The 16,609-nt window shown below is 33.8% G+C and overlaps 2 protein-coding genes across 6 annotated transcripts in view; both read right to left on the bottom strand.

Annotated features, from left to right (window-relative positions):
- Positions 1–10,886, bottom strand: part of LOC118267742 (breast cancer metastasis-suppressor 1-like protein) — a 93,871-nt gene extending 82,985 nt beyond the window's left edge. Inside the window, exons 1-3 of the mRNA XM_035581899.2 lie at positions 10,562–10,886; positions 8,978–9,128; positions 8,051–8,144 (exon numbers count right to left, since the gene is read on the bottom strand). Coding sequence (XP_035437792.1) covers positions 8,051–8,144; positions 8,978–9,128; positions 10,562–10,763 — 447 coding nt within the window. The 5' untranslated portion in view covers positions 10,764–10,886. The remainder of the gene's footprint in view (positions 1–8,050; positions 8,145–8,977; positions 9,129–10,561) is intronic.
- Positions 10,887–11,915: 1,029 nt separating this feature from the next.
- The window catches only part of LOC118267599 (protein PALS1), a 152,987-nt gene continuing 148,293 nt past the window's right edge, over positions 11,916–16,609 (bottom strand). For 4 of the 5 annotated variants that reach the window (XM_050694260.1, XM_050694265.1, XM_050694262.1 and 1 more), the window contains 4 exons: positions 16,314–16,496; positions 15,848–15,979; positions 15,397–15,578; positions 11,916–15,279 (listed from right to left, as the gene is read on the bottom strand). In XM_050694260.1, coding sequence (XP_050550217.1) covers positions 15,097–15,279; positions 15,397–15,578; positions 15,848–15,979; positions 16,314–16,496 — 680 coding nt within the window. In that variant the 3' untranslated portion in view covers positions 11,916–15,096. The remainder of the gene's footprint in view (positions 15,280–15,396; positions 15,579–15,847; positions 15,980–16,313; positions 16,497–16,609) is intronic. The other variant, XM_050694261.1, reaches the window with a different exon arrangement.

Raw genomic sequence — 16,609 nt, 5'->3', positions numbered from 1 at the left:
CAACCGACTAACTATAAAACCATGACATTTAATCTTATCCAACCTAATCAAGTACTAAGTAGTAAATTAATTGATATTATAACGACAGGTTTCCTATAAAAGGTGGAACGTATTCATGAGCCGACCACTTTCCGCGTAGGCTGCATACAAACTCATTTCTCTGAAGTACCAGTATAAACAACTGAGTATTTTATACGCGTTCTCAGAAGAAATATTTTTTTTAGCTTTCATTGTAAATAGGCACTTATTAATGCATGTGATTGTTATACTTAATTGCGATATACAATGAAAAGTAATCGTGCTAAGTTAATAAGGTATTTTAATGATCACTTTAAAACATTAGACAAGTGTTTTTTTATTTTCTAATAATCAAATATTTTCGTAGATATATTGATTTGAAATATCGCGTGAGGTCACTTCTAGGTACGTTTTATAAGTAGAAATGACTTAAACTCCTACGACCTTACTTATAAAAATCCACTAATCAACAGCTAAGCAACTAATTAACTAATAACTCATTAACTCCTTAATTATCAATTAACTATTTCTTACTTATAAACACTGTTTACACGTCACTTAACTAAGCAATGGTTAATTAACGTTTTTATTTTAATATGGGTGCAATCTATTGCACCGGTAAAATGGGAAACCCACAAATTGTTTCAAATTTCCGGATAGTTTCAGTCTCTTCTCTTAAATTTGAAGGCATTTTAATATAAATGGAACTTTTCGAAGCCAATGCAATAGCAACTCTTTTATCAGTTCTTGATAAAGTCTGTTGGCTCATGCCATGAATTTCCGCACAGTCTTCTTGAATCTCATGGAGGCCCCAGTATCTTATAGATGCCATTACTTGCAACTCCACAGGTATACTGCCGCCCCGACTATCCATGGACAAGTCGTTTCTTAAGATATTTATAATTTTTACCATATTTCCTATACTGAATCTGTAGCGATGTTTGAAGTCGCTTTCACCCAATTCCTCCATTGGGTTCGATCTTGAATTATATATTTTTACTCTCCTTCTTGAACCAATATTCCTGAAATTTCTTATTTCTTCTATCTCGTCACGGTATGTACGTAATTCATTATCGTCGTCAAATATATCTATTTTTTAATATTTATCCACTTCACTTTCCTAAGTAGCGGAACAAAGCCCAGCAAACAGAACTCAATTCAATACGAAGTTTGCATGTGGTGTTATTGTTGAGATATACCACAGCTATGACTTTTACGTATTTCGGACACCATTTTGATAATTAAGGTCTTTAAACAAGGGTTCGACACTGATTAAGTTGACAGCTATTTAAGCAGTCGCTAAGACATTAGTTAGCGTTAATCATCGTTTATGAGTTAAAATATTTTTTAATAGGTAGTTTAACTGTGTCTTAACTTTAGTGATCGTTTATAAGTAAGGCCGTTAAACTTTTAATTTATCTAAGTATTGTTATCTTAAACTAGCTACTTCCGCGCGGTTTCACCCGCTCTGCTCGGCTCCTATTGATCATAGCGTAATGTTTTATAGCCTATAGCCTTCCTCGATAAATGGACTATCCAACACAAAAAGAATTATTCAAATCGGACCAGTAGTTCCGGAGATTAGCGCGTTCAAACAAACAAACAATCAAACAAACAAACTCTTCAGCTTTATAATATTAGTATAGATAGTATAGATTAGTATAGATGACAAAAAAAAAAGTATTTAATATTTCTTCATTCACTGACGGAATACATATATTTCTAATTTTCATACCATGTCATCATCAATATTGTTAAATTAAATTCACAGATAAATTAATTTTACATGGGGTAACGAAGTTATGTTTCTATATAATTACGTAAAGATCCTGTGTCGTAGCATGGTGCTACAATAGCTTATACATTATCACAATTCTAAATTCTTTGACTAGATAACTGCAAAATAACAAATCAGTTTATTAAAATGACTTATCTTATTTGTAAGGCCTCTTGTTTAGCAACAAGAGGACTTACAAATTCGTTCAGTTGTTTTAACTAATTTAAAAGATATAATTAAATAATGCAAAAAGGCCAGTGCTCAGCTAAAATGCAGTAGCCCGAGCACGATGGCTCGAGGCACGACACGATAAATGAAATACAAAATATGAATAAAACCTTTATAGATAGACAGACTGAAATAAATGCTTTGACTTTAACTTTATAACATTTTCCTTATAAACAATGTACAATTACCAGTTAAGTACCTACTGTTAGTGATCCCAAATACTTTATTGGTACATACTAACTCCAATTCCGATATTATTCAAAAGCGGCTGAAATTCAGCCTCCGATTTCTTGTAAGTGATATTAATAGCCTGTTCTTGTATTTTCCCGAAGTCTATTTCCGTCTGAACCGTATGTTCAGCAAACACGATTTTATACTTAACTACGTACGATGTTTCTATATAGACGAAACTTGATAAAGGTCGTAGAGAGCCACTGTAGCGGAGGTCGCTTCCAACCGGCCTATCTGGAAGTCATTGGGGGATTCAGCAGTGGACGTCTTATCCTGCTATTGTTTATAATACTTCTATGTATGATATGATACATTACGTATATTGCCATACTTACATGAAAGTTTCTAACCTCGCCAAAAACCCTTAGATTTCTAAGCCCCAAAAGGCCGGTAACGCACTTGTGTTTGGGGTTGCCATGGGCGTTTGGTGTTTGGAGTGTCCATGGGCGGCGGCGATTGCTTACTATCAAGTCGTTTATCGGCTTATACCTACCGTAAAACAAATATTTTTTAAAATTGCAAATGAGTACGTTAAGGATGAAATAGCCATGAAATAGGATAGGACGAACATCGTCTCAAGTCAAAGACTAACACGCAACTAAAACTGCGGTTAAAAGCTAGAAGCTATAAGTATATTATCGTATATAAATAGGTACAATGTACATAGAAGGTTGTTATTTCGTGTTACAAGTGTAGGTCATGTTATTGATTTACTTGCTGTAACTGTACGGCTTCTGTCTCCAACAGCCGACAATGAAACGTGTAACTTCTTAGTTTTGGCTTGATCACACCTAGCTAAGTAGCTAGCATAAACTTATTTTGAAAACATGTAAAATTGAAGTCATGTTAAACTTTGGCTACACTCAGTACATTTATATAGCAAAATAAAAGCATTTGTTTCGATAATTTATTTCGATAATTTGTTTCGATAATTTGTTCGAATTAGGAATATAATTTTCTGTCAGTGAAGCTATTTAATATCCAGAAGACTTTTTGTAATCACGATCAGCACAATCTAAACGATAGTCAAGCAACAATCTCAACATACAAAGACGAAGAAATCAATGCTAAAGTTTCACATGATTTCATGAACAGTCGCGGAAAATTGAATTATAAACTTTAATCACTAATGCTACGTTATATTCCAATATTGCTACGTAGGTATATGGTATTAAAGTAACTAAATTAAGCCAAGAAGAAACTAGTATTAAAGTTTAATATCTATCCAATATATATAGTAATCTTTTACTTATTTAGAAAATGCTAAAAATAACTTTTAAACCTACACAATTAATTCCTTCTCCACTGAAAAAGGGACTCCACTAAATTAGTTAGAATTTATTTACCTACATCAGTTTAAGCTGGGCTATTCTAGAAGTGACTTAATTAATTTGGGTAGTAGTTGTTTTAAATAGATAATTAATTTGTTACACCCACAGTCATTGGCGAACGGTGGGCGTAACGTTTAAATACATAAGTGTGAGTGCCTCCACGGCCTCCGCCTACCCCTACACGAGATAAAATGCGTAATGTTATGTTATTTTAATAAGTTTTATTTTTAAGGAATAAGCCGGTAAACGAGCCGACGGATCACCATCAGGTAAGCAATCGCCGCCGCCCATGGACACCCGAAACACCAGAGGCGTTACAAGTGCGTTGCCGGCCTTTTGGGGGTTAGGCATGTAAGGGTTGTTGGGGAATCGGAGATTGGGAAGATTGGGAAGGGGGTAATTGGGTCTCCGGTAACCTCACTCACACTACGAAACACAACGCAAGCGTTGTTTCACGTCGGTTTTCTGTAAGGCCGTGGTATCACTCCGGTCGAGCCGGCCCATTCGTCCTGAAGCATAGCTCTCACACACTTTAAGTCATATACAATGTGATAGGGGCGAGACTTCTAACCCGTTAAGGCTGAGTACTACATCTAATTTTATCGTCAAAAAAAATAATATGGAGGGTTGAACCCCTAATTGAAAATATTGAAAAATAGTGATTTTTTCGGTAAAAATAATTCACAAATGATTTTTTTTCTCACCAAAACATTATCAAACATATGAAAAAAGTTATGAATTAGTTAGCCAAGGTTATTAGCTACCGTTTGTCGTTTTTTTTTGTTTCTACGACGCATACAACCTTTGATATCAATAAAAGTAAAAAAAATATTAAAATAGCCATAATTTTTAGGGGGAGGGGATTCGACCCCTTCGACCCCTGACTTTTGTCAATAAAATTAGATGTAGAACTCAGCCTTAACGGGTTAGAAGTCTCACCCCTATCACATTGTATAGAAGCCAAAAAACTTGTAACGAATATAAGAAACGAGAATCAAAAGATGTAGCTTACGCCTGAATCGGACCATTTGGCGTCCATTGTTTCTTCTCACCCCAAATGGGCAACAGGCGTGACGATATGTAGTGTTATGTATGAATCATTAATTCACATGATATTAATCTTATACTTATTATATAAAACAAAAGAGTTTGTTTGTTTGAACGCGCTAAGTAATCTCCGTAACTACTTGTCCAAATTGAATAAATAATTCTTGTGTTGGATGGTGAATTTATCGAGGAAGGTTGTAAAACATCACGTTCAATAGAAACCGCGCCAGAGTCGCTAGTAGTAAAGAATCTGTCTTTAAAGTTCTATATTTTCTTATGGGTCATTCTAACTAGTATTTAGACATAGACTGCCTTACGAGTTGTACCTTAAGTTTAAAATGTTACCTACGTATACGTGGCTCCTTAGATACTCTATATTATTTCTTTGTAACGTTTCTACGCCTGGTGACTAGGTACAGATAAAAAACGCCAAAACTTACTATTATAACTAGTAAGTGTCCTAGCGAGAAATAATTGAACAAGACATAAAGCTAAGATCCGATGATAGCAATATACAATGTGCAAACTCGGCTGCATAATTCATTTAATATGTCCCACGAAAGTTATAATAAAATTATAGTAAAGAATATGTTTATACTAACATGACATACAGCATACAGACTACGCGCTACGTACAGTGACGTCAGCACAAACTTCAGCGCTTATGTAAACTCCGCTTCCACAGCACTTTCAGAATACATACTAGCTTCTACCAGCGGTTTCGCGGGATGAAATGTAGCCTATGTATTATTCCAGACCATAATCTACCTCAGTTCCAAATTTCATCCCGATTCCCGATCCCTTCAACCGTTTTGACGTGAAAGAGTAATAAACATACACACTTTCGCATTTATAATATTCAGAAGGATTGTACTTTTACTAAATGTAGGAATGTGTATTATTTATGAACTCTCGATTAATACGTACCTATCTATTCTATACATATAATAAAATCGTAGAAAAGTGCTGTCTGTACATTGAAAATAAAAATAAAAAAAATAGCAGGGGTTATTGTTATGTCGATGTCGAACCCAAAAATGTAATTAACTTTTTTTTTGTCTGTTTGTCTGTTTGTCGGTTTGTCTGTTTGTCTGTTTGTCTGTTTGTCTGTTTGTCTGTTTGTCTGTTTGTCTGTTTGTCTGTTTGTCTGTTTGTCTGTTTGTCTGTTTGTCTGTTTGTCTGTTTGTCTGTTTGTCTGTTTGTCTGTGTGTCTATGCGCGCTAATCTCAGAAACGGCTGATCCGAGTTGGATGCGGTTTTCACGAATATATTGTGGTATGCTTCAATTTACATTTAGTGTTTGTTTCATGTCAATCGGTTCATAAATAAAAAAGTTATGTCAAATTAAAGAATCACGTCGAACACTATTCTATGCTTATACCATTAATCTCCGCCACTATTTGATGGATTTGGTTGAAATTTGGTACAGATATAGTTTAGAACCTTAGAAAGGACATAGGATAGTTTTTATTTCAAAAATCTATATCTATACATATAATAAAATCGTAGAAAAGTGCTGTCTGTACATTGATTGAAATTCTAAATAAATTGGTTTCGTGGTATTTGTCAATTAATAAGTTTATTTGTTGGGTTTTCCTGGTTTTCTGGTTAAATTATTTAACGTAGGTTTAGTTTGATATCGATTATTAGTAGTTACTGTAGTTAGTTTTTTAATAAAATTGTAAGTCTAATTTCTTAATTAATTAGATAGATTAGATTTAAGTCGTTTCTTTTAAATTATTTAGTTTAAGCTTGGTTATTATAGCATAGAAGATAGGTTGTAATATAATTTCTTTTTTAATTGTTATAATTCGTAGCTTTCTTTAGTTTTAAGTTAGTTTTCATCTTAAGTTCGGAAAGATTATAATATTTCTTTAGTTTAAGTCCGTTTTTAAACTATTTTTTCAATGCCCTAAGTGAGTATACATCTATTAAATTCAAACGCAGAGCCATTATGTTGATTTTTGAAGAGTTCCCTGGAATATCTTCTACATCTCATTTTTGAAGAGATTCTGCGAGATCGGGAACTATGTGGTTAAAACCAAAAATTTGCCGGAAGTCACTATTCCACGCGAACGAAGTCGCGGGCAAAAGCTAGTAAGTAATAAAGTATACAGATCCTATTGTTGAATTGACAAGTGGTATGTAAGAATCGTAGCAATTGGCGTTCTATAGACTCTGTCTACCCCAATGAGAGACAGGCGTGAGGGTATGTATGTATGTTGAGTTGAGTTGAGTATAATAATGTACCTAGTTATTGATTTTTTTCCGACGAGCATGCACGATAAGACTGATGACTGTTGGTGAAGCGAAAGAGGTGTGTAAGATTCGTAGCAATTGGCGTTCCATTGCCTATCCCTATGGGAGATAGCCGTTAGGTTATGTATGTATGTATGTATTATAAAAACAAGTAAGTAGTTTTGTGTAGAAGGTTTATTAAACCTTACTAGGTAAATAACTCGAAATGGATAAAATAATTGTATAAGTACTCAGTTATAAGAAAAAAATATTAAAAAGTAATTATGTACCTACTCAAAATATAGAATACCTACATCATTTTCTATATTTACAATTTACATAGCTTAGAAACAGTTTCATTTAAAATATTTGAAGAAGCTATAAAAGTAAGCGCGTCGTAAAAATCAATATTGTTATCACAAACACAACATCTATTCAATACATTTCTTTGTTCTATCGAAATAGAAAAAGTCGGCGAACATAAATAGGAAAACAATGGAACGAATAGTTCGTTGCGTTGAAGTCTTTTACGGGGGACCTACGTCATCTATGGAGTCGCCATGATTATTTCATTTATGACAATATCCCATCAAATAAAACAACAATAACTACAAAATATTACGACATTCAAATCACCTCTATAATAAGACAAGTAATAAAATACGTGGTTACGTAACAACAAAATTATCGATTAAAATAAATGCAACCTAAAAGTTAATGTGTTAAGGTTTCAATTTGTAATAAACACACATTTAACTTCTAAGTTGTTAAAATAAAGAGAAGACGAGTAATTTTACAACCCCTCAGGGTCGTAAAAAGTTTTACGGATGCATTTCACGTAGCGGCAGTTGTTTCGATTTGGTACAACTAACGCCATCTAGTCACACATAAGTACAACATCTATATGCAATGACGCTTTGCCGATTGAGAACAACGCCATCTAGTGTGTCTTCAACACATCAATATATAACGAATGAGACAAAATTCGTTTTATAGCGATTATTTTCGTAATTGACAATATTCCCAATAATTTTAATACACTTATCAATTCTATGATAAAATTTGCATATTGTGAAGTTAATTAAAAGTCTAAGATTCATGTTGATACGATTTTATGCCAGTTTTTCGTAACAACATTGACATTTAAACTAGCTAGCATGCCTTATTTGACTAAACTTACCTTAAAATGCTGGTGAGCTGCTTGCTCCTCTGCCTCGTACTTATGTTTTATGTTCTCTATACGCATCTGCTTCAGTATGCCAGCTACCTCGATCCTGTTACAAATAATAGGCATTATTTTATGTGATGTGGATCACACTGAACAAAATTATAGCTTTATTGATATGTAGGCCAATTAAGAATAATTATAACATGTAGAAATGTAAGTAATGAACCAACAAACAGAATACATACAGATTTTGAATTTGTATGTCTTACTAGCTTTCCACAGGTGGCTTTGTACATCTTTTTGAAGGGGTTGAGGGCAGATTTTCAAAAAAAGTGATGCATGTATTTTTTGAGTAAGTCGTCCAAATACCAATCTTTAGCAACGAATATTTCATTACATGGATATGAATATATATAAAGATTACATAGATATTTCTACCTTGAAAGTTGCAGAATGTGCCAGACAAACTACCACCCAAGAGGTACAGAATTTTAGGAAAGTTCTGTAGCTCTTGTGTCCATTCAATCAACAAGACAGTCAAGTCAATATTCATAATTATTATATGATATGAATATAAATTAGCAAAAACTAGAGGTAGGTTGCTCTAATTGACTTTAAAACAGACTGTTCTCTGAATTTTGTTTCGGTAACTAATACTTCTTAACTAACTAAAAACTAAAGAATCCCTCTGTTACTCGAAACTAGTAGACCTTTTCTCAATCCATGTAGGTAAGTAAACTAATTTTTTAGTTAATTTAATATTTCTCACAAACATATAATGTCACATACACATGACACCCAGATCCAAAACAACAATTTGTGGAACACACAATTACAGTTGCTCCTAACGGGTATCGAACCCGCCACATGCAAGGTAGCTAGTTGCCCAGCCACCATGCCAACCGTGCAGTCAACTTAATTAAAAGTAAAAACTATTACCTAATCCTCATATTCTCCTGCAACCTCCGTAAAGGTCCGAGGTACTCTTGAGATCGTCCACCACGGACCTCGGCCAGCTGGTGGTCCACCTGCTTCACCCTCTCGCAGTACAGCTGCTCGCGGAGCACCGAGAACTGACGCTCCAAGTTGGCTGAAACATTTGAGATTGGATTGTTAATACAAAAGTTTGAAGGTTTTATGTATGTTGTGTTGATGAAGCTAAAGAGATAGTTAAGTCAGATTCGTAGCAATTGGCGTTCCATTGTATCTGTTGACTGTGACATATGTATTTATAATAAATACTATGATTTGTATACAATGTTATAATTTATAAGTAATTTAGTTTTGGTTAACATTTGACCATGTGAATATTGTTTCGCCTTGAATTTTTCTGCACATCTCTGTTATTTTTTTATAAGATAAGGTGCTTTTTCTAACAATTAGAAGGCCAACAAAAAGAAATTACCAAAATTGATTCAGCTTTTTTCGAGACTGCACTTAACAACACATTCAGTGATTCTTTTTTATATTATAGATAAGGATACTTTACTATACATATTATATGTCTGTCACAGTGACTGGGCCAATAGCTGCTGTGCAACAATAGTTTTAGTGTTATTGTTCCAATGTTACAGGTTCCTATGTTGATAGGACAAACATTTTTTACAAATTTATATTCTGTACACCATACATTCATTGACTTTACTGTTTTGAACTTAGTAGCTATGTATATAGTTTTTTTTATTAAGTTATTGTGATTTTAACAGCACTCAGCAAAGTTGTCTTTAAGAGATAAAGAAAAATGTTCCTATGTCAATTCTTGTGTGATTAACAAATTGTTGTTTTGAATCTTGAATCTGAGTGTGATAAATAAGTTTATAAACTCAATCACACTCAACATACAAGAAAATCATAACATAGGGTCATGTAGTTACCTTAATATCTTTCTATTTATGGTTTCTATTTAGTCCAGAGATGACAGTAAGACATGTAATAATTATGGTATTTATTTAAAACTAATTTAAATAAGGAATTATGTTTCATTTTACATTGTACAATCTACTACTTGATCATTTAATTATAAGTAATGGATGTCATAAGAAACCAAAGTCTATCTACTAAAATACCACTACAGTAAACATGGTATTATTTATAATGCTAGTCAAAATCACATGAAACACTTTTCTTCTAAGAATAACAAAAAATGCCACACTTGTTTACTAGACATGGTATTTATTTTGTTTTTGTTATTGTGTTATTTTACAGTAATGTTAGTTTCAGATTAAATTGTGATTAGATAGCAAATAAAACTAAAGAACATGTCTTGTTTCACAAACTCTAAGTGATATCATTAACAACAAATAAAATGGGTCGAAAATCATTTTTATGACAAAACAAAATACCAAAACATTACATTATTGGCGTATCTTCATCATCACATAATGATCAGTGCAATAGAACAAGATATGTTCGCGATAAAATAGCGAATAAAAACAAACAATTATAAACAATTCCGCCAAAAACATCAATGTTTTGTAAACATAACCTCAACAACACAACTTAGTGAATATGAAGCGTACTAACCTAGGTTATCCAGACACTCGTTTCTCCTCCTCTCGCACTCGCTCTCGTCCATCTCCGAGGAGTCATCGGAGTCAGGCTCATCAGCTTCCTCAGCACTGGAATCCCTGTCAGGACCTCTGGATGACCCATTTGAACGCTCGGTATCTCCTCCCGACATATCCCCATCACCATCACTGTCACCTTCCACTTTCATCGACGGCATCTTCTCAAATAACTTGTAATTTAACGTAATTTTGAAGCGTTAGTAGCAATTTAATACAGATTGTTGATTTTCGCTCCCTTTAGAAAGTAGAACGTCAATGTCGACAGGACAATCGTCAATACAATAATGACAGCACAAATGTCAAAAACGGCAACGTCAATTTTGGGGTTGCCAGCCTCGAAAGAAAATATTCCTTAATTTTTTTTTTACTTTTTGCTATAAAATAAATTAAAAAATACTATAAATAAGTATTATCTATGTTTTAGGTCCTACAATCTCATGTATAGTAGTAAGTATAGATGTCTACAAACCAAAACAGGATGTAGGTCAATAATAATATGATATTACAGCGTAAGAGTGTCTCAGTATTACATTCTGCATCTGAGTGAGATAGAATCAAAGCTTATTATTCGTACCGTAAAGTCACACCCAAAAATGTATTTGACTTTGACTTTACGTAATATAAGCTACATGTTTCCATAGTACACTGAAAATGCCAATTTTCATGGGCCTACCAATCGTATGACCACCAGAATCAAAAAGTCTTGATAAAATAGGAATTTCCAACCTTATCATATTTATAGTTATCACTAACTATGTCTGCGCTGTTTCACTCGCTACTCAGGTTTTATTCATCGTAGCGTGACGTTTTATAGCCAACAGCTGTTTTTTCAGCTTCATTTTTAAAATCAAACCAGTAGTTCCTGAGATTAGCGCATTGAAACAAATAAACGCTTCAGTTTTAATTAATTATTTTATATTAGTATAATCCATCAGCTGATACGTCAGCTCGATTACCGGCGTGTTCCATTAAAAAAGTAGCGTTTTAAAAACGTTCTACTTAGGACCAGTCAAGCAATTAGTGTGTTTCACATGTGGTAGTTTTTTCTCAGAGATTTGCTAGATTTTACAAAATTGATAAAAACATAACGTGCAATGTGTATTTACAATGCACTACTTCTCAAAATAATAACACATTAATTAGTATTTGACTATTCAGATTCGAATAATTTAAAGTGTAATTCGATATAAATAAATTTAATGTATTCTACGGGACGTAACCCGTAGACAAATAAATTCCTAATTTATTAAATAGGGCACATACGTACAGTCGAAATGACTAAATACTTAGAAAGATAATAAAACACACACTTTATCTGATATTAAATTTAATAGGTATTCTATTATTTACAATAAATTGTTCACTATTAACATGTTATTTATTTATATCTTTATCATTTCCTCGGTTGTTAATAAATTATATACATGGCTATTTATAAATAAGATAATATCAATACTGTGAAGTTCGACAAATCCACAATTTCTTATTATGAGCATGAAGAATATTTGGATCATTGTTCTTTGATGGGAATTATAATGCCTAAGTACACTCCAAACATTGTTTGTGCTCATAATAATTTAAAACAATAACTTAAAAATCACACAGAATTTATATAAAAAGAAAAACAAATTATAGTTTACAAGTTTTAGCACCTCCACAGGTTACAAACAACTGATGTATATTTTATTCAAATACGAAATAACTTACACAACTAACGCAACTTCACGATATGAATAAAAAAACTTCATATGACACAACGTCTCAAAATCAGTACACATACGAGTAACACAATCGAAAATGGTAAAGAAGAATACCTACATCATACATGACATATAACATAACATAACATTTAAAAATTGTGATTACGTTAAATGAATATTAAATCCACAGTTACTCGTGGCCTTATATATTTGGCACTAAATTATTTGGATGCACATGTCTATCTACATAGATATACAAATATTAACGGAACTAATTAATCAAGATTTATTTAGAATATTGTTTTCGTACAATAATTTGTATTGGAATGAGCTATACCGCTGCTATATTCGTAACCAGATAATATTAATACTACCTATTATAAGTAAGAAGTAAACCTATCCTGTCTTTCCAATTTTGTACCTTTTGTTTTAGCTGCAACTTAACCAAACTGCTACATCTCTAGTCTTTTATATTGCATGTTTCATTTTCAGTAGGACTAATGGTAGCGACACGATTTCTGGTAGACGGTAGCACATTACCCTGACCCTAGGTTATTATTGTCTTGTAATACATTTTGAAGCGACATCATTTAAGCACTGCAGTAAATTGTAGCCCTATATAGTAAGCCACGCTTATTTCCTCCGTCGTATAGAAATAAGATAGGCTTGGAGTTTTATGTTACACTATACGCCCATGTTCCCACATGAATGTGTAAATTATTAATATTTTCTGGTTACACCTCAATAAGTACCATTTAAGCGTAATAAACACTCCCAGATCGAGAATATTCACTCTAATATTATTTTATCTATAGGTAGGTATACGTTAAATGGGTAAATTTGCCAAAAAGAATAATTTTAATGGCCGAAAATATTAATTGAAATAGGTATACTATAAAAACAGATATGTCGTTGTACAGTAGGTAAATTGATTATACGGATATAAAATATTGCTTTTCTACTCACTATAATAGCAGTGTTAATTTTAATTGGTTTTATTGTAACTATTAACGTCCTACCATCGAGTCGTTTCTTTATAGAGAAATCCACAAGAAGACTACAGGAGAAATTTTTCAAAAAATTCTATTTTTTAATATCTACGTACCGTATAAATTTGGCATTTTAGAGAAATATTTTATTGTTTTATCATCGTATTTATTAACTATCTATTTTATTCATTGCAAACTATAAATTCCATTGCATTATTGTTGGTGTAGTATTTTAGAATTTCTTTTAACAATCTTAGTAATTTTTATATATGCTTAACATTATTTATTCGGACTGGCAATACGCGCGCTTTACTTTTATGAATCACAAATATTTTTGACGATGTAATTAAGTACAAGAATTGAAAATTAAGTACAACACAAAGTGAACAGGAGAGCAAAGAAATAATAAAACGTGTTATATGGACAGTCTTCACAATAATATAATAATTCTTTATAATATTAATACTAAGTAAGTACTAAAGGAATGTATTCTATAATCACTTTGGAATGTTTATAGATTCGTAGAAGAAAGTAAACCCCTAACAATTTCTTTAAACCCAGCATTTGTAACTGACGTAGAAGCTATAATCGTAGATATTTATTTAAAATATACAAGTAAATATAAAGATTCCAAATACACGGAATTCTATAAATGATAATATCAAGCAATAAAATATATAAACATGCCTTTATTCAAAGAGGGGAACTTTAATTTATAATATTTAATTATTGGCGCTTAAATACACTCATAATGTTTAGGTTGAAAAGTTTGGGGCGTGCGTGGCCGAGTCAGTCAGGACAAAACTTGAAAATATTATTTCGAATTTTATATATAAATGTCTAAACTACCGAAGGATTTAATGACTGACTCTCGGGGTCATTTATTATAATAACTATTTCTAAATATTATTAAAATAAGAAACAAAGATAACACTAACCTTGCTTCGTTTCTAATTTTAACAAACAATTACTTAGAAGTTTAAAATGACGTAACACCCACGAATAAGGCAGTATATTTTGTTAAAAATTTAATAAACCAATCTCTCTATGGACTTTATAAGATAAACTCGCTCTTTTATTGTAGATAAACACTATAAGTATGTAAATTATGCACAAACATATCATTAACATCAGATAGAGATTTATTGCCAATATTTATTTAATTTATAACGAAGAGTTCATCAATAATACGACTAAAACGTACGAATTTCGTGGTCTATCGAATTTAATTAATAAATATTATTTTATTTCTCTCATTTTGATTTCATAACACCACCTCCACACTCGTCTTCATAAGTAGTCGCACCTCACTTGTAACACTTATCGTATTTTGAAATAATTCGTAACTAAACTAAAGTGATGTCTGAAACGATTCAATACACTCGTCCTGTAAACACGACTCGGTGCTGGGACCGAGTCATAGTAACGTAAAACATCTCGGATTATCGTTTTTATTTAAATATTCAATTTCAACTAAACAAGACTTCGGGAACACATTTCTAAATTCTATATTTTCATCTACATCGTTACGGGCTGAGAACGTGTCCGTCTCTCTACATGCCTCTCTATCACTACCGAGTGCTCTCATATCCGATTTCCATTTGAATTTCTTTGTGACGTCGCAAACGTCGAGGAAGTAGACGAGCAAATGTAAAACCATTTGCGTGATGATATCAAACATCAGGAGCAGCGGAGTCAGGGCGGAGGGGCGCGGCAGTGCTGGGGGCGCGAGGGGCGCGGGGGCGCGCGGGGCGCGGGGGCGCGGGCGCGGGGCGCGGGCGGGCCGCGGGCGGCGTCGGTCGCTAGGTGTGCTTGAGCCAGTGCGCCGGCACCCACTGCGGCTCGCGCTCCAGGCTGTTGATCTCGTTCAGCAGTTGTTGGTAGGCACGTTGGGTGTCGTTGTTTATGATTATCATGTCGAACAGGTGGCCCCATCGCAGTTCCATGTCCCGTGCGGTTGCGATTATCTCTTTTAATTCTTCTTCCTGTAAACGATCACAAAACCATTAAAGTATTTATCGTCCTCCACAGTACTAATTAGGTATCAGTTAATAAGGATCTGATAGTCTCTAATCATGAGTTTCAGGTTAATAGTACGTTACCTTGAAAGCCTCTCCATTTCTGATCTTCTTCTGCCTAAGTTTCTCGAGGCTGGGAGGTGCTACGAACACGGTGTAAGGCTTCAGGTCGGAATTCCGGAGGATCTTCAGCGACTGAGGGTGTAGGTTCAGTACGCAGATCTTCCCTGAATTCACTACTTCACGGATTGCCTCTAGCGACGTACCTGAAGAGAGAAATAGAAGTTTAGTATTTACTGTAGTTGGTAACTCTGGGAGAGTCATCGAAGAACATCATTACAGAGGAAGCGTTAACGGAGTAAAAGAATACGCTTTATGAATAATGCATAAGAATTTCGATACTAAAATGAACATGGGCAAAAAACACACATAAAGTGCACCGTATAAGATCTTTAATCCTTACTATATGTACGCTAATAGTACGAAGTTGCGTTTACACCAAATAATTTGGTGTAATTATAGTAATAGCCCTTACCGTAATACGCCTTCTCGTACTCTCCGTGCTCGACAAACTTCCTGTTGAGGATGTCTGCCTCGAACTGTGTGCGCGAAATGAAGTGGTAGTCCTGGCCGGGCACCTCGTGGTCTTTGCGGGGACGTGACGTGTCTGTACAATAAACATAAACATTGGTAACGATAATTATATTTAATTATTTTTCATTCTGTTGTTCAGAAAATTTTAAATTATTACCAAATTTTTTTTTTCAGTTGGCAATACTATTTTGGGTAATTTACCGATCGGGATTAATGGCTTTTGGCTATAAGCTATACGTAATTATTACTTTTATTCATTATATTTGTTGCTGTCTTCCTTGTATGATCGAAAGCCAAATAAACAATCTGCTTGAAATAATTTATAAATATATAACACCGCATATTTCATTAGCAAACATAAAACTTGGTTATTTTATAAGATACTATAATTATTATTAGGAACGTACGTGGCACAGCAGCAGCGAATCGCGAGCTGTCCTCCATGAGCCTCTGCCGCAGTTCGTGTCGGCCGATGTTGGGCGGCCCGATGAGGACGATGGGCCGCTTGTGGGACGCGCGAGGGTAGTACAACGCGACCTCTTCGTACGTCAGGATCTCCTCTTGCTCGTATTCTGGAAGATTTAACCTTACTAATCTCACTTATAGGGCTATTTTGTGGACAGATTTGGATTGGGTCATTTGTAACTAATAATGCAAGGATAGGTTTGGTAATGGATTGATTAGTTTTCGTCAAAAATGGAAA

Source organism: Spodoptera frugiperda, chromosome 6, assembly GCF_023101765.2.
Source record: "Spodoptera frugiperda isolate SF20-4 chromosome 6, AGI-APGP_CSIRO_Sfru_2.0, whole genome shotgun sequence".
Classification (NCBI taxonomy): domain Eukaryota; kingdom Metazoa; phylum Arthropoda; class Insecta; order Lepidoptera; family Noctuidae; genus Spodoptera; species Spodoptera frugiperda.
The sequence above is the reverse complement of the archived record's forward strand: the minus strand, read 5'-3'. Positions and strand labels throughout refer to the sequence as shown.